Source organism: Astatotilapia calliptera, chromosome 8 (assembly GCF_964374335.1).
Source record: "Astatotilapia calliptera chromosome 8, fAstCal68.1, whole genome shotgun sequence".
Lineage (NCBI taxonomy): Eukaryota > Metazoa > Chordata > Actinopteri > Cichliformes > Cichlidae > Astatotilapia > Astatotilapia calliptera.
In genome coordinates this window covers 12,458,425-12,477,901 of record NC_137429.1, presented here as the reverse complement: position 1 = coordinate 12,477,901, position 19,477 = coordinate 12,458,425, and the positions used below count along the sequence as shown (strand labels likewise).

The following is a 19,477-nucleotide window of genomic DNA, read 5'->3' as shown; positions in this document are numbered from 1 at the left end:
TCGACAGCAGAGTAAAGGAAGAGGTCATGGATTAAAGACATGGGGCGAAGCTTCCCCACCAAACCACAAACATACCCCACAGCTGGTGTGGACCGAGCCACGTGTGTGGGACCGAGGCAGGATAAACGGGCATTGTTCTTAGCTAGCTGCACGCACAGTGGATGAGACAGCCACTGGTGACACAGGGTCAAGGGGCATGTGGCTGACTACAGCGGAAGAAACCGCTGGACACAGGAGGTGCTCAACACTGCTAAGTCACCATACACTTCTTCACCAACAACCAAGCTGTGAGGCAAAACATCAAAACGAGTCACTGTGAAAGCTGCGGCAGGGCGGAACAAAAATCCGCCGGCTGTTGCAGAATTCGACACCATCGAGAAACTCTAATAACGTCAGAATCATCTCGGAAATTTGAATCAACATTTTTAGGCAGAGAATGCAGATTGTATTTAGGAATTTGTGAATGCAAGTTACAGGGAACATCAAAAGCCAGTGGTCTCCGTGCAAACCTGCCTTGACTTGAATTATTAAATCTGTCGATGTCGCGCACACCAGCCGCCCTGCGATTATAGTGTAAATTGACAAACTTTTTCAAAACTACAACGGAAGCCACAGAAAGCTGGTTGATACTTCAAGAATGAGCTTTGATATATCTCTGAGGAATACACTGCGCCTCAATAATGTGGTGACTGTCAGGAAGGAAGACAGGGAGGGGGGGAAAAAGAAATATGCTAACTGGTTAAATCTATTTAAGATCCCAATGAGATTTTTTCCTATTTTAAGATTAAAACCATCCTTGATAATGAGGGAAAAAAAAGGTTTGTGTGTTTTTAAGAGGATTTATTTAGAAAGTGATGTTTTTATTTTCTTTCTTGTACGCTCCTGAATTAAGAACTTCAGGAGGAATGCTGACATTGTTTATTTTCATAGACCCCCTATCTGTTTGTGGAGGAAAAAAAAAAAAAAAAAAGCACAGCACCACCCACCAAATGCACATGCATACATAACACACACACACACACACACACAAACACATACACACTGAGCCATAGTGATGCTTGAATTTTCTTCAGGAGCAGAGCAAGGAGAAGCAGCGCCCGATCTGTCGCCTGTACACTTCTCTCACTCCCTCCCTGGCTCACCTTTGATGTGCTCCCGAAAATGTCATCAGGCGTCAAAGAAAGAGGTTTTTTTTCCCCACCGACTCCCCTCCTTCCACCCTCCAAAAACACACGCACACACACACACACACACATCCACCCACCTCGCATATGAGCAAGACAATTTGCTGTCGCTCACTCATCCTCAGCACTATCTTGAACCCCCCCACCCAACACCGCCCCACTCCTTTTCCAATTCATAACAGAATACGTACCAGTTTCTACCGCTATCTGGTAGCCGGCCTCCAGTCTCCGTGATGACCTTTCCAGCTTCTCTGTGTTGTCCAACAGATGTGCTCTCTGCAATAAATAGAAAAAAAAAAGAACTCAAGCTGGAGAAACAAACACAAAATAAAAATTGATTGAGAGGGCTGGGACCCATTTCAAAGAAACACATCAACCCTGTCACCTAAGCAGACAGACCACATCCACAGCGACAACATAATACAACCATATTGGCAATAACCTTCATGGATGACAATGTGTTGTGTCCTGATGGAATATCAAGCAAATGCATGTAAAAAAGGCTGCTGCCTCATCTTGGACATAAAAAGCGGCACTACTTGGAGCTTTGCTGCCTCCTCATATTGTTTCACAACCCAGGACAGTTAATTTGTTTTAGCTCCTTGCCTTAAGATGAAATACAAATTTATTTAAAGAGCTGTCCAGGTAAAACAAAACCGGGTCCAGCTAATGTTTTCCAACTGGAGGAACCTCTAGTCACAACCTCTAGCATAGCAAGAAAAGATGGGTTTCATAAATTATTAAGACTGCAATGTGATTTTTTATTTTCCAAAGAGGGTGTTTGTGAGTATCAAGGTCTAAGCTAAGGCTGTAAATATCACGTGTATACGAGTACAAACTACTGATAGCAGTTCCTAGGATACCAAGCAAACCAATGATGTTGGCCTCTTCTCTTCCTAAACAGCTCCTATATAACAAGCAAGACAAGAAAAGAGCTCATCCGTTGACTGGACGTCCACTACGGGCTCTCACTTTCTTTGGTGGAGTTAAAATAGTGGTAGTTTTAAAATGCCGAAATTTACAGTTTTTTTAGACTCTTATTCAAAGCTTTCTCTGAAAGGCTGAAACAGTTAATTAAACTTAGATAAAGTTAGTTAAAAAGTCTGTAACTGGTGACTGTTGTGAGCTGCCTTTTAAAACCTGTTGTAGTGGCCTTACAAACTGAATTGCCAAGCTCTAAAAATTATTAACCTTATGGATTTGTTTACATACAAAATGTCTGCTGAGTCCAAAGTGACCAGCCACCTATAACATATAAAGATGCACTTACATACATACTAAAAACAACCCCTCATCATCCACTGAACTGAGACACTTCATGTGCAAAACCAACATAAGACCGAGCTTTCATTAAACCCACACTGCAATCAAACAGCATAAACATGGAAGACTTAAATGTTTACTTGAATGCTGTTGGTTGTGACGGCTTTTCTAATGCGCAACCTTAAGAAACTGATCAGATTTAACACATCTGACACAGGAAAACAACCCAATGAATGACAGCCGCCCATCTGACAAGGGTTTCACGCCCATCACATGAGTGAAGGGGACAGGGAAAGAAGTGAAATCTCTAGTTTTGGTTTGGCTGTCAAAATGTGTACCAGCTAATCACTCAGAGGAAATGAAAAATGTGGAGGGGAAGAAAAAAAAAAAGTCAACGACACACTTTTCAAACTTTGACAACAAGAGGGATGGGAAAAGAGCAGGGAGGAGAAAACTCCCTCTGAACTCTTTTCTTTCCCTCGTTTCCTTTTTCTTTGTGCCGCTGACAGATGTCATTTAAAATTGCAGAGATACTTTTTAATAGTTAAAGGGAGGGCAGGGGAGGGATGGCGCGATAGGAGAACGGGTTGGGTGGTTGAGTGATAAAATGGTCTTGCGGTAGGAAACTGATAAGTAGACGGCGAGCGGCGCTGGATGCAAGGTGTGGTGTGGTTTTGGTAAAGGTTGTGGTAGAAGGGGTTTGGAGGTGGCGTGGAAGTGGTAGTGGCACCAACAGATATGGTGTCAGTATACATGTGGGAGAAAACGGATACCAAGCTTGGGCTATAATGAGCCCCTATGGATCAGCTGCGATGCAGGGGACGCACTGACATGCAACGCTTAAGCTAATACACCTAGACCACGGCTGCAGTGCCTGTGTGTGCCTGGGAGCATGAGGCAGCCAGGGATACTGACAGAGTAGCGCACTCCCTGGGTTCTTCAAAGAGCTCAAGTGATTAGTATGTTATCATTACCATTCGAAACGTGATTTTCCTATTCCCTCTCGGCAAAGGTGACACGTCTCGGGGAGACGGCCGGCAGACTCGCTGCGATGGAAAGCCACTTCAAAGCTTTATCCTCCTGAATTTCTCTCTCTCTCTGTGTCTCTTCTCTCCCTCGTTCTGTCTTCTTTTAGGCCCGGGGGGAGGGTTGGGTGTGTGAGGTGGAGGCGAGGGGAGGGGGGGGGGGGGGGCACTGGGGGGGTTGGTAGTGGTGGCAGTGGTAGTATACGTGTGTGTGTGTGTGATCATTAGAATAATGCATCCTGAGTTTCACAGTGACAGAACCTGAAGGAAAGGGTTAAAGTTCAGCCACTAAGAATCCAGTAATGGCAGACTATGATAGCCCTAATAATGGAACAATCCAGCCACGGACACAAGATGATACCAGGGAAAATAATGAAAAGGAACGTGTACAAATTAAACTAAAGATCGTTCACTGCATTGCCACAGTCAGTCAACACAGATAAAGAGATTATACATAAAGAGATACAAATTACAATGCAGTATCTCTCACAGTCATGCAATATTGCTCCAATGTTGCAGGACCAAAAATAGTGAAATTGTTCAGGTTTTCAACCATTTGTTTTTATTCTGCAGCAAGCAAGCAATCCTTGTCAGCAATTTTTACTGAGAGAAATGCAAAGTTGCTGCTGGTGTGCTACACTGTCCCAATTCAAGACTTGACCCTTGCGGTTCTCATATACAGTGGGGCAAAAAAGTATTTAGTCAGCCACCGATTGTGCAAGTTCCCCCACTTAAAATGATGACAGAGGTCAGTAATTTGCACCAGAGGTACACTTCAACTGTGAGAGACAGAATGTGAAAAAAAAATCCATGAATTCACATGGTAGGATTTGTAAAGAATTAATTCGTAAATTAGGTTGGAAAATAAGTATTTGGTCACCTCAAACAAGGAAAATCTCTGGCTCTCACAGACCTGTAACGTCTTCTGTAAGAAGCTTTTCTGTCCCCCACTCGTTACCTGTATGAATGGCACCTGTTTGAACTCATCATCTGTATAAAAGACACCTGTCCACAGCCTCAAACAGTCAGACTCCAAACTCCGCCATGGCCAAGACCAAAGAGCTTTCGAAGGACACCAGGAAAAGTATTGTAGACCTGCACCAGACTGGGAAGAGTGAATCTACAATAGGCAAGCAGCTTGGTGTGAAAAAATCAACTGTGGGAGCAATCATCAGAAAATGGAAGACATACAAGACCACTGATAATCTCCCTCGATCTGGGGCTCCACGCAAGATCTCATCCCGTGGGGTCAAAATGATCATGAGAACGGTGAGCAAAGATCCCAGAACCACACGGGGGGACCTGGTGAATGACCTGCAGAGAGCTGGGACCAAAGTAACAAAGGTCACCATCAGTAACACACTACAACGGCAGGGAATCAAACCCCGCAGTGCCAGACGTGTTCCGCTGCTGAAGCCAGTGCATGTCCAGGCCCGTCTGAAGTTTGCCAGAGAGCACATGGATGATACAGCAGAGGATTGGGAGAATGTCATGTGGTCAGATGAAACCAAAGTAGAACTTTTTGGTATAAACTCAACTCGTCGTGTTTGGAGGAAGAAGAATACTGAGTTGCATCCCAAGAACACCATACCTACTGTGAAGCATGGGGGTGGAAACATCATGCTATGGGGCTGTTTTTCTGCCAAGGGGACAGGACGACTGATCCGTGTTAAGGACAGAATGAATGGGGCCATGTATCGTGAGATTTTGAGCCAAAACCTCCTTCCATCAGTGAGAACTTTGAAGATGAAACGAGGCTGGGTCTTCCAACATGACAATGATCCAAAACACACCGCCCGGGCAACAAAGGAGTGGCTCCGTAAGAAGCATTTGAAAGTCCTGGAGTGGCCTAGCCAGTCTCCAGACCTCAACCCCATAGAAAATCTGTGGCGGGAGTTGAAAGTCCGTGTTGCTCGGCGACAGCCCCAAAACATCACTGCTCTCGAGAAGATCTGCATGGAGGAATGGGCCAAAATACCAGCTACTGTGTGTGCAAACCTGGTAAAGACCTATAGTAAACGTTTGACCTCTGTTATTGCCAACAAAGGTTATGTTACAAAGTATTGAGTTGTATTTTTGTTATTGACCAAATACTTATTTTCCACCCTGATTTACGAATAAATTCTTTACAAATCCTACCATGTGGATTCATGGATTTTTTTTTCACATTCTGTCTCTCACAGTTGAAGTGTACCTCTGGTGCAAATTACTGACCTCTGTCATCATTTTAGGTGGGGGAACTTGCACAATCGGTGGCTGACTAAATACTTTTTTGCCCCACTGTAACCACTGTAAAAACCTTCAGAACAAGGCAAAGACATGCACAGAGCACAAATCATACCTGATCCTCTCATGGAGCCTTCTAGCAAAAGATTAAAATATAATATATGATAAATATTGTGCATCTGAGAGTGCACCAGTGCGCCCCGCCGCCACCACCACCACCATTCCTACCTATGTATGTATGCCTTTTCATCTGACACCTACATTTTTGAACAAAGATCTTCTTAGGAACCACAAAAATGGTGTTTTTCTGTTGTGCTTTTTTGCGTCAAGAAACACTCTTCAGTTGTAAGTTATTAACAGGGAGCCCCAGAACAATGCAGCTGTAGCTCAAAAGAAATCTCTCCCCTCTTCTTTCCTTCTCCTGCCTTCTTTCAATATCAAACACAGGCGGTTACTATCACCATTTTCCAAAGTTCAGATGATTTCCTTATTATTTCAATAAGGGTGGGGGAGAGTCAAAGTGAATAATGATGACAGCTGTGATTCAGACTGACTGTGTGATCTTCTCTGCCGTTTGTTTGGGACTTGTAAGACGAGGAATTACAAGTGTCAAACAGCTGTGAATATGGGTGCTAAATATTTAAACATGTTTTTCAGCTGAAGAAAAAAGTGCAGTTTTTTAAAAGCAAGGCTTAAGTGTGTATAAGCTGCGCCAGCCTTTGATTCAAATGCAGGAAGAGCAAAAGGGTAAAAGACTGCAATGGCGACGAGGGCAAAGATTCAAGCCCGATTACACAGACTGGACCATTCCAAATAGGGTAGACAGGTGAGGTAACTCAAGATGTCTTCTGACCCTCGGGCTAAGAGGAAATGCTGAAAAAAGTCGGTAGAAGAAGGGGAAACAAACGTAAAGCTAAATAAAAGGAAAAAAAAGCACAATAACATGGCATCTGGGCCAAGCTGGCACTTTAAATTATGGATAGGTGTGAATGGAGATGCTTTGATAGGAACTGAATTACTCTGTGTCTTCAGAATCCCTCTTGAATAAAGTCTCACTCGAAGGCACATTTAAAAACATACTGTAACTATAGCTACAAAGACGAGTTCAGGGCAGGACAACAATATAATGTAACCTACAATAACTAAAGAACCTGCCTCTTTGAGCGCTAAATACAATTTATATAGACTTAAGAATACATGCACAATATAAAGCTAAATATGTGTATAATATCTTTTTATCAACAATGAGACAATGACTACATTCAAATTAAGGTAAGCTGATGTTGAACCTACCATTAGTAGCATTACTGGGCAGTCCAAGAAAAAACAAACTCTAAAGGCTAGACATGTAATTAAACAGTTATAAGACATTTCAATTTAACCTGAAGTATCGATACTCCAGTAAATAAGACGATATACACAACAATAACATGATTCAAGCACAGTGATAGATGTTTGAGACACCCCAGTAGAACTTTACATATCAAATGAATCAAATAAAAAAGAAAACTAAAGCAAATCTATAAGAATTATACTCAGAATTATACTTATTTACAGGATCTGCGTCGCAATTAACAAAACTATTAAAATAATTCTAACATCAGTGATATTAACACCTACTATTGCTAACCAAGCTGAACAATTGTTATGAATAATATAGTATTTATTGATAAGTCACCTCTTTAAAATATCATTATAATAATTACATATATCAATACCATACAGTTTCAAATGGTAAGCTAATGAGTTAAACAACAAGTTAACAAAGATGCTAGTTTCTGCATGCAGTTAATGTTTTATTCATTTTTTATCATCATCATTGCTACTATTATTAACGTACAATCCTATATATACAATATATTTGGATATGCAGGAACCAAAGGAGGCAAGGAGGGAAGAAAGAATAAACATAAATATAAATTTGTGAAAATAAAAACAGATCTATACAGACAAACTTAGTTTCTAGGAGAATTCACAATTAAAATAATCTTGCAGGGCACTATGTAGCTCTCTAAAGCTCCCTTTAATAACTTGACAATCCAGGAAAAAAAAAAAATGTTGTGGTTTGCATTTTGGTTTCCAAATTTTCTCCAGCAGATGGGGGGGGGGGGGGGGGGGGGTCAGCACTATAGCAAGATTTCTGAGAGAGTGGAATAAAGAACTGATCAAATTCTTCAAGCACACTCCCTCCATTTCTGAGACGCTATATTTCTATTAAAACCTCCACATTATTGTCCATTCCTCTGCCATTTTGTTTGAATGTATTAAGCTGAATACGATTCAAGATTCAAAAGACCTTTGAATTATCCTGTTATCTAAACTTTAAGTTGTATCCTTGTAGCTAACTTTTCTTTTCTGCTAAGTCAAAACAACAGTTTAGCTGTTTTGTACATTGATATGCTATAAAGGCTGATAATCCACAACCTTTCTACTAAAAGTTTCAAACTACAGTTCCTCAAATGGCCACTTGAGGCCAGCTTCAAAATCAAGTCATTGTACTTCAATATCAAACTTTGCAGAAGAACTAAACATGATTATCATCTGGTACAAAATCGAATTGGTCACTACAATAAAAGTTTCCTGTGTATGAGAGAAGGAAGTGAGATGGGGGCATGTGTGTACTAAATCCAACCAATTTAATATCACTTTAACTTTAAGGCTTTTACATACAGTCTATGGAAACAAGGGTCAGTGGATGGCTTGATGAGTTTTAAAAGGATGTGAATCATATGCTATAGTCTTCAGAATTCCTTCAGCCCAGATTAACACCTCTGGCAGATTTTGGATTGATGTGTTAGTTAGTCCTCTCCATCATCATCATCAAAAGACCAAATGAATGAGTGAGTATCTTTTGGAAGAATGGCGTTCCTTCCCTCCAGGAGATTTCCAGGGACTTGTGCAATCAAAGCCAAGGTGCGGCATGTGGTGGCCCAACATCTTACTAAGCATCTCTTTCCTTTCATTTGTAATCAAAAGCACAAAACAAATACTAGCCTACAATGTGCACTCTTAAACACATAACATAAATCACTAAAAAATAACCTCAGTGTTTTTTTACTGCACAAGCAGCTTTTTTGGCCTCATATTGAGATATTTAAAGAACAGTAAAACGTTTCAAGCTGCCATTCCTGATCAAAACTCAAAAGCTGATCAAGTTCTTGAAAGTTGTTGGTCCCAATAACTGAAGGAACTCTGAGTTTAATTCCCTAATATTTGCCCTTAAACAATTGCATCAGAAATAGTATCTCATCTTCGCTTCCTGATATTTATAGGAGGGGAAACTTGAGGGATTGGCCCTAAGTAAATTCATTATCTGCGGTTCGGCCTCTAAACTGTTCAGTCAGACATCCAGAAAGTGTCCAAATGAGTGGTTCTAATTTTCTAACAAAGAAAGGAGGCAAAATAGGTAGTTTCATACGGAAAGCAGAACTTAAATTCTTAGATCAGAAAAGCACTTACCTCTTCACGCAACTTTACCAACTGCATCGTGAGAGCAAAAAGGAGAAGAAAAGAAGGATGGAGAAAGTGAAAGATAGATTAAAAAAAAGCAGAAACAGTCATATGGCTGGATAGAGAATTAACCTTGACGATTTATCTGTTTGCATGTTTAGCATTTGGAAATCACAAGACAAACACATTAAACGGAGCTAAACACGCCGCTTGGGCTGACTTTTTTTGAACAAACAAAGATCAAGTCCTGCTGCTGTCACATTAAACAAGCACAGGGAATGGATCGTTCGACTCGCAGAATCAACCGAGATTATCAAGGAAGTCACATTACAGAAATTGATATAGCGAGAGAAAAGAAAGAATGAGTAAAATCTGGTTTGCACATTTATAGTAAGATTAAATGTTGAGCGAAATTTTCTCATCTGTCACTGTGCAATTCTCTGCAAAACTAACAAAAAAAAGGAAACTGTGTGCCTTTTGGAACAGAGTTATAAAAATGCTGAGCCACATTATTTTGCATCGCTGTTTATTAATGCTGGTAAGCTGTCAATATTTAATGTCTGTTATCAATCGCATTAAAGGTGCAGATTGTTCAGCGTATGCATGGAAAGCCATGTAAGGCTACAATTGTGTATACATACAGTACTGCTTATTATGAGGACAACCATAGATCATGAAAAATGAATCTTAGCATAGCTATACATTTTTCATGAAAGAGAATAACAAATTTAAAGTGAAGTAAATAAGAAATGCTATTCCTATTCCCTGTCCTGGAAATTCTTGCATCTCTGATAATGAAACAGACATGTAAGGGAGGGCAGTAATCCCATTTGCCATTAATTATGCCCAATCACAATTAAAAGGTTGGTTCCCTGGCCTGTCCTTAAGTTAGGGTTGCAGAGGAGGAAGGCTTCACGTAGGAATGCAGCACATTTGGAAGAGAAAGAGGAAGGACGCATTTTTGATGTGTTAGCCTTTTAAAGTGATTTTAATTAATTTAATCTAATATTTAATTGGTCACTATTACAAAGGTAGTAGCTGAAAAAGGAGACTTAGGGCCACAATTACTCAAACTATTTATTTGGGATCATTGTGAACAATATAGGAGGAAAATCTATTTAAATTAAAACTATGACTTAACATTTATCTTATACCAAAATTCAAAACAACAACAACAAACAATACTGCACTCCCTAAATTTCCCTCTTCTGTATTTATAACAAAACTAGTAAACACAGTCAAAGAAATTTGTCATAAATAATGAATTCAGGATGAGTCTGTGCTCGACAAAAACTGACTGAAAAATAAAGAAACTCACACATTATAATCTTGCATGTCAAAAATAGTTCTTGCATCATTTTTGCTTATCATAAGTATATGTCTGTGACATTTCAGTGAGTAGTGCAAATAAAAAAAATATATTGTCAATATCTGTAATGTGGGAGGTAAACAAGTATACCTCCATGTTTTTATAAAGAGCTCTTACCCATGAAAATGTCGGCAGTAACAAGGCGCACCTTAGTGAGGAAACACTCTTTTCTAACTTAAGCAACAACTCCCGCTAAGAATGCATTATTGAAGAGGCCAAAGTTTAAAACGACACTGTGAATGTGGTTATTTGGGGCTTGAAAAAAACCCCATCAGATCCTGCGATCCCTCACCACAGCTCTGCCATCAGTCAATGGATACCAAACAAAACTTGTTCTAGCTCATTTGTGCTGCCTGACTGATTGCAAGTCCTTGTGGAGGATTTGTTAAAACTATATGATGGGCATGGTGAGCTGTTTTTCTCGTTTCTTCCTGTTTAGCTTTATTTTTTCTTTGGCATCCATTCTTTATTCTGGCCAGTGATGCTCGTGTTGCTCGAGAGATATACAGCAGTAAATACAGAATATTGTAAATGGTATAATTACTCCTGCATGAGCGTAGCTCCTTGTGTTTTTGTGATGCCAGCCAGTATTCAAAATTGCACTGCTGCAATTTTTCTGTTATGATAATCAGCAATTTTTTTTTTCAAACAAAAGATTTTTTTTTTTTTATCCAATACGGAATTCGATACAAGTGGTAATCTGCTTCCTTTGTAGGCTGTAAAATCTGGTCCATGCCGGCTCAAACCAGCACAATCTCTTGTGGCCAAGCCTTCTGCTGTGACTGAAATCGAAACTATTCCGTATAGTGTTCGTGTGTGAAAAATGTGTGCGCATTTGTTGCTTTGTGTGTGGCGTCTGTGTGTGCTGACAGTGTGTGTGTGTGTGTGTGTGTGTGTGTGTGTGTGTGTGTGTGTGTGTGTGTGCGTGTGTTGCATGCAGAGGAAACAGAAAGGGAAAAAAAATGTGCAATGGTAGCCTACCACATTATTAAAAAAATGAGTGATAGTGCCAATTCAGTCTCTGTCCGCATACAGATAACGAATAAATGCCGAACTCTATTAAATCGTCCTTTAGCCATTATCGCAGGGCCAACACGCCATTTTCAGAACTTATGACGGTTCCCTATTTACTTAGCTATAAATCCTTGCCATGTAACCAACAGATTTGTGACTGGTAATGATCTGCTCAGCCAGGGCTATATGAAATGATCCTGACCTCTTTCAGATCGTCAGGAATTAAATTGACCGACTTGCCCCGGCCCCCACCATCTTTTCCCCTCTCCTATCACCGCCGTCTCGTTAGATAAAAAAAAACCCTGAAGTTGCGAGTACTCCACTCACAGCAAGACCAAGACAAGTATTATCTCCACAAGTTTTTAAATGAAAATGAGGCAAATACGGCACCTGGAAGAAAAAGGATAAATGTACATCATCTATTTACTTTGCTTTTGCCCCCGAGATGAACTCTTTCTTCGGCTTTGTATGGGTGTGTGCGTGTGCGCGCGTTTGTAGGTGTGTGTATGTGACAGTTTTAGATTAGTTTTGAATTTTTAAGTTGAACAGACATTATCACCATTCATTAAAGAGTTTTTTAAATAAAAAATTTAACATTCTAAGTCCCAGAAGTCTATTCAACAAATACATTTTGTGAATATACAATGAAAGAAGAGTAATAAATCACATATTTTGGCTCATTTTTTAAGGGCATCATGTTTGACCTAAATTCCCCAAGTTAAAAATGTCTTCCTCTTAATTTAAAATTAATAAATAATCTAAATTTTATTTTATATATGTGGATTTGTGATTTTTAATATATATATGATTATGTTATTATTAAATAGGATCGAAAAATAATGGCTGGATTTGTTCATGTATTTAAATGTCACGCTTTGCTACTGTTATTTGTACATGCATGGATTAAAGCCACATATTTTATCTTAACTTGGAAATACAATTATATTAAATAATATAAAAGCAAGAATATTTTTATTAATTAAATTCCAACATCAGCTTTCAAAATCCTATAATGTAAATTTATAGTACTATGCCACAATATTAATCCTAAACCTTTTCTTTATTATTTTCCTCTCAGATTTATACATTTCAGATTTACAAATATTCGTTTTAAATATTTCAGATAGATTTTTAATGAAGGGGAAATAAGATTTGAAATGAAATGGGATCTGGATTTTCAGCTTTTCCTTGACAAGATTTTGATAGGACCCATCAGAGTCTCAAATGTGGCATTTCTGACAGCAAATCTCCTTCTAACTTCTGCATAAAATGTCGGAGCCACTTTTGTGTCTCGCTAATTTGCCAAGAATATGCATATCAATTACACATCTAGGCTCGTGATACATATGTTTCTAAGATGCGCGGTTCATGGGTCATCATTGAAATGGTAATAGGGAAATGTTCAAAAAAACGAGGAAAAAAAACCAGACAACTTTATTTAGCTTTGCCTGGGTGTGAATCATCTAAATATACTCGCATAGCGCTGTGAAACTAAATGTGCACATATGTATTCATCTTTCTTCTTTTTAGTATGTGGAAAGCATTTATTTGCGTGTGTGTGTGTGTGTGTGTGTGTGTGTGTGTGTGTGTGTACGCGTTAAGACACAGTAACCTCTGCAAGAAGACAGCTGACTCTAAAGGCAATATATAATTAGTCAAAAGACATTTTGTCATAGTTGAGAGTGGCTGAGTACAGCTGTGAGCAGTGCTGCTGGTGTATTACTGTTTGACTGGAAACAATTTATTTAAAATTAAGTTTAAAGAGTGTGGTATATTTTTAGCAAATTAAAACTGCAATGTCTTCTTAATACAAACCCCCCTCAAAACTGGTGTAAAAAAATCTTTTGTAAATATTGCTGACGTTAAAGGAAAATTGCTTATGTGCTCATGTTGTTTACATCCCCAGATTCAACAGGCTGGACTGATAGCACATAAAAAAAACAAACCCAAACAATTGTGAATACACTGATAGCTAACAGATAAAACAATTAAAAGGGCCATTAAAAAAAAAAAAAATTTCTGTTTGAAGCTTGACATGATATACTAGATCAAATTATTTAGTGACTAAATAACTTTTATTGAGTACTTTTTCAATTTCTTTCAGTCATCAGTAAGGGAACGCATTGTTCACCACTGGAGTTCACAAAAAGACAAGAGAGTAAGATTTAGCGGCTGTGTGTTCATTTTTGTGTGGGTGTGTATGTCTTTGTGTGTGTCTTGATCATGAGGATCTATTATGATCCTAAGTCCGTACCCGGCTGGAGAACAGCTGTGGGACGGTTGGAGCAGGGAGGCTGGGGTTTTGGATTGAAATCTGTGTTTAAGTGTGTATTTGTGTTTAGGTGCACTGCTTGTGTTTGTGTGCGTTGGTCACAATCTGGCTGTGTCCAGACACCGGTCCCATGCCCCGAGCCCGCTCACTGCTAGCCCAGCTTTGCATTAAACAGTGTTACTTCCGCATGGCTTAGTGACAATGGTGTGGTTTCAGCTCTCGATGGCTGCTACGATGGGGCCCACCTCCCCACCCTGGGGGCCAGTCAGCCACCCACACTGGTCTCATTTGGGCCCCTGATTAACACCTTACCTGGCTCTCCGAAGAACTGGCATCATCCCCCAGGAGCTCGTTGCGCACCTCATCACTGTAGGCAATGCGTGACCTTTTCTGCAGGAGGAGGAAGAGGAGGAGGAAGAAGAAGAAGGACAAAAAGAAGAAGGAAGAAAAAGAGGAGAGCAAAAAGAGAAAACAAGTGGGGAAATATGGCTTAGTACTGTTGTTGATGCAAAAACACAACAGGCATTCCTTAAACACGAGAGCCCCCTAATGGAACTCGGTGACAAACCGAATCAAACATGGAGGGTGTGTATATGTGTGTGTTTGCCCTTACAGCACATGTACCAGCAACAAAGCAGTGTTCGGGGTTTGTGCCTATGCCTCCTTCCAAGGTGATCGACTTTACCTCATGCACTTATGCCACAGCGGTGGTGGCAAAGAGCCCCAACCACACACACATATACACCTTGCCCACTTAAACAAATACAAGTTGAAGGATAAAAAAAAGCCCATCCTGTGTGCAGGGAGAGGCTGAGGAACCAGGGACAGGGTAGAGGGCCAGGGAGATGTATTATGAGGAAGTATCACTTGTCAGCGCTAAATCTTTTCTAGGGGCTGTCACTGCTGTCATCCCAGTGCAGTGGCAGGCTCTGTGATAACACCAATGCTGTGACTCAGACAGGGAATAATTCATCACCCATTGGCGGCCCATCGGATTTGGGGTTGCCTCTCTCCCTCACACACACGCACACACACAAACTCTCTCTCACGCTCTCTCTTTCTCTGTTTCCAGATAGGCTAGAATAAGAGGGAATCCATGTCCCCCCCACCCAAGAAAAAAAACACCCAAAAAGACACACTCAGACACACACATTTCATACACACTTCAGAGTGTGCCACCTCCGATTGTGGAAGAGTGGGCTGCCGTTGTACTGCTTGTTTACAGACACCCGACCCATGGAAAAACAGCCTCTTGGCATGCCCTCTAAACTAAATACACACCAGCAGCAGACACAGAAAGTGTTTACTAAGCCTCCTTCGCTTTCTGTCACCGCCTTGACAGGGTTTCTAGGTGGGCTGCAGGAGGTGGGCAAAATCAAAGACAAACACCAGCAGAGGAATGAAAATATCACTTTTCCTCAGCACAAATTCTTTCAATTTTTCTATATTTATATTGTAATTGACTAAGTAAATAAAACAAAAGTCGGGGAATAAGCAAAGGAACACCAATTACCTGGTGGGGACATTTTTTCCCCCCTCAAAGGCACTATCCTTTCCTCCTCTCTTTCTTAACAGTAAAAGTTTAAAGAAGCTATAGCACTAAGCACTTTAATGGTGCCTACCATGACAAAAAGCACAAACCAAACTTGAAAATGCCAATTCGAACGTCAGGAGTGATGACATCAAGCTGCTTGATTGAAATAGCTTTGGAACCAATCAAAACTGATCCGGTTGATTTTATTTATTTGTCTCTCCTCATAATCTGGAGCACTGAGTGGAAACTCCTCGCTGATGTGATTTGTTATTATCGTGATGGTGAGGGCCACAGTTCTCTGGAGTAATTACTGACTAGATAGACAATCCAGACCACAAAACCCATAAAGAGCGCACCCAAACAATAGCCAACCACGGGGACCTAACCTAACCACTAAACGCCTACTGAAGAAAAAGACTGGCAGCACAGTCTGAAATAACACAGACACACACCGGTATAAAGGAGCACTCTGTCAAAAGATGCTGTTAAAGTTGGTTTTTGAGTATTATTTAACTTTTACCTTAATTGCTCTAATGCTGAATGAACTGGAACAGCCAGTTCAAGATAAACTGGCGAAACATGTGCTATTTAAATGGTCATGAGAGCATAAGCATAATTAATGAGATCGTTTCTGATTTATTTTCTGTCATCTGAAGCTTGTCATCCTTTATTTAAATGCCTAATGCATATGTTTATGTATTTGAAACATAATTTAAACCATATTTTGTCACCTTTAAAAAAAAAAAAAAAAAAAAAGAAAACCCATCCATTCCAGCATTGTAAAGCATTGTAAACCTTCTACACCAGGGTAACTGAATGGTCACTGTGCTGCAGTTAGTGCAAGTGTAAGCACAAGAAAAAGGAATTCCAGATTTGTTAAAATCAGAAAGACAATAAAGACAATATAACGACAGCATGTACACTTGTACACCAGGCACACGCGCACTTTTTTTTTTTGCCAGGAAAAACACCCACATATTCCATTTAAGTCGAGTTTCATCTTAAAGAGCTTCAGTGCAACTTAGGGGGAAAGACGACTTCACCAGTAATTGAGACGAGGAAGCCTGGGAGAAGCATTGATTTGAATGTTGAGGCTTACGTCGCCTTCAAACCATATGCAGGGCTTTTTTGGTATTTCTAAATAGCTGTTTGTTACGGATGAATGTATGAAGGGTTTCTGCAATGAGAACAGAGTAGATAACAAAGAAAGTATAAAGAATGGAAAATGTCATTGAAATGAAAGTGTTGCCGCTATTTTCCCTGTACCTACAGTACACACTCCAGCTTTTGGATTCCCCCTCTGGAAAACAACAGATTCCTAAGTGACTACTGCCTTCCCATTTGATGTAAAATATAAGCAGGTGCAATACTGACTGCTTAATACAGTAACAGATTTTGATTATGAGTTTGGGTGTTTAGTGACAACAGGCACAGTCTCGAGGTCAGAAAGGAGATATCTGGTCTATTGTAAAAACCTTATTTTCCATTAATAATAATAATAATAATAAAAAAAAAGCTCTAAAACTAACTCAATCTATTTACAGTGCGTGGAGACAGAGCTCCGCATCTTAAGACAAAACCAACTAATCAGGCTTTGTAATCTAAAAAAGAATACGTGCTTTCAGAAGATACCTTATTGCTCAGAAAAGGGGGGGGGGGAAAGAGCTTTTTTTAAATCCTTTTGAAAGGTCTGTCTTTTGTCACTTTTTTTTTTATCTTGGGTGAGAATTTGCTTCTATTCCCGGAAGCACACAAGAAAAGTACAAAAGGTACATCTTAACTTTATGCAAAGTGGCCTGCCTTTAAAAACTCCACGCATCCCGTCAAATGAGGCGATGGAGGTGCTGGTGTCCTGTCAAAAACACACGTTTTACCTCTGTTGACATGGATAGCAGAAAAAAAAAGTATTCTTCTTTACTCATCAAAACATAATTACCTATGCACGCATAACAATTCATATCAGATATGCTAATCAGTTCAGCATAATCCTCTGAGCAGCAAATGATATTAATTCAATTATAACCAATACATGGATATCTTATTTGTGTACAATTCCTTTATAGTCTATGAGCATGCAATGGTATACTTTTGTTAAATAAACATGACGACTCTTAATTCCTTCATAAACCACTCACAGAAAAACACGTTATTAATTGTAAAAAAAATAATAAAACAATAAAATAATAATAATAATAATAATGATGATAATAATAATATGACCTTTCAAAATAAATTCAAATCAGTCTCCAATTAAGGTCTCTGTAATATTAAACAAAACTTTCTCAGAAAAATTCAAATGAAACAAACTGAGATCCATATACACATTTCAATGCCCTCCAACTCTCCTCCTTGCTTTTTGCCTGGTGCAACGAGTGACACAAGGACAAGTCGAATAATTGTGGCGCCTAGAAAGCAGAAAAAAAAAATGTAAACAGTTCATTAGATGGGAAATAAAAGGCGTAAAAATACCCAGGGGCAGAGTGTAATGAGGGGCCCTGAAGTTCCTCTGCAGACGCTTTTTCCCTCTACTTTCCCAAGCTTTTCCTTTTCACCCTGCACACACGGCTGGTGGCATAGCATGAAGAGTAATTAACCACATTCAATTTATAGTACTAGGCTCCATTACAAGGTTTTTCACCAGCAGGTGAGCAACTGGGCAAGTTAGACTTAATAACTCTCATGTCTAACGCCATGTGATTGCCTCAAACTGACATCCAGTCCTTTCATTTTCCTCTCCCGGTTGCTCTAGGGATGCACAAAATGTGAAAATCCAAATAAAATTAAGGTGAGTATAAAATGATCTAAAATGAACATCCTGTAAAAATAAATAAATAAGTAAAAAAATATTTCTAAAGTCAGCACAGAAGTGACAATGAAGTGGAGCAGTAAAATGTGTGTTCACAAAAATGTGTGCTAAACTCAAAGGTTATCTATTTCACTTCCTCTCCTCCCCTGCTGTGATATTTTCCCAGGTGATGTGTGGACCAGCGCCAGCAGGCCCCACTCTGGTTCCCCCCACAAGTGGGGGCAGAGGTGGGCTGATGCGGCATGGCGTTAAAAGGAAGCTGAGACCTTTAAGCAGGCACAAGTATCACAACAGCATCTTAAATAATGCATCTCTGCTCGGCAGGGGTTTAACACGCGCGCACGCGCGCGCACACACACACACACACACAGACATGCACAGCAAAGCACAAAGCGAAACACACACACACACACACAAATTGTTGTCTAGCATCTTCTACTCTCCTTTAACACAAACAAACTGGGAGAGGTTGTTCAATTAAGTGCTCCTTTTTAATACATCTGATATATTATCAGACAAAGAGAAGCAGCTACAGTTGGGACTGTCGCAGGAGGGTGTCATTTGCGCCTTTGTTTTATTGCGGTCTTTGGTGCCATCGAATCCTTTACTTCTGTCTGTTGTGCGCTTGTGTGAGTGCAGAAGGATACATGGGGGCTACTGTATGTAAGATGGAGGCTTCTGTGAGCTTTTGCATCCCCGGTAAACCTCCTTTAGAGAACGTACGCGTGCAACATATGTGAACGGTGTTCTCTCCCCTGATAGAAGTGCAGCAGTGGTAGAGAAGCCGGAGCCTTAGATAACAGCATGGGGCCTCTCATTAGCTCACAGGTTGGTGCTTTGGTGGCTTCGACGCACACTGCATTGTGTTCCACCTCGATGAAATACCTCAAGGAGTCTCAGAGAAACAATTGTCAAAAAAAAAAACACAAATAGAGGTGAATGATCAACAACGGCAAGGCAATAAATGAGCCAGCGACATATCTGAGCAGGTGTGAGGTGAGGAGACTTATTTTAGGCAGACAGAGTGGATCAGCTTCAAAAAGATCATGTCCCTTAATAAAAACCTGACACTGTCTGACACAACTGTGATAAAACTTCTCTTTATTAGTTTGCTTTTTTTAAAATCTATCAATCAATTAGCCCACAAGCAACCAAGGTTTTATCATTTGCCAGTAGTGGTTTACACCACTCTGATACCATGCTATTTCATTCTTGCACCTGTGTGAATGGAAGGGGGGTTCCCTGTCAAAGTCATTTCTATTGCTAAGTACTGCTGAGATCAGTCAATAAGCCTAACGACTGTAACCACAAAGTGATAGGCCAGGAGACAGCAA

The 19,477-nt window shown here is 40.1% G+C and overlaps 1 protein-coding gene across 4 annotated transcripts in view; it reads right to left on the bottom strand.

Annotated features, from left to right (window-relative positions):
* Positions 1–19,477, bottom strand: part of vti1a (vesicle transport through interaction with t-SNAREs 1A) — a 114,420-nt gene that overhangs the window by 76,268 nt on the left and 18,675 nt on the right. For 2 of the 4 annotated variants that reach the window (XM_026178588.2, XM_026178586.2), the window contains exons 4-6: positions 14,116–14,193; positions 9,158–9,178; positions 1,376–1,460 (exon numbers count right to left, since the gene is read on the bottom strand). In XM_026178588.2, the coding sequence (XP_026034373.1) occupies positions 1,376–1,460; positions 9,158–9,178; positions 14,116–14,193 (184 nt within the window). The remainder of the gene's footprint in view (positions 1–1,375; positions 1,461–9,157; positions 9,179–14,115; positions 14,194–19,477) is intronic. The other 2 variants (XM_026178590.2, XM_026178587.2) reach the window with 1 other exon arrangement.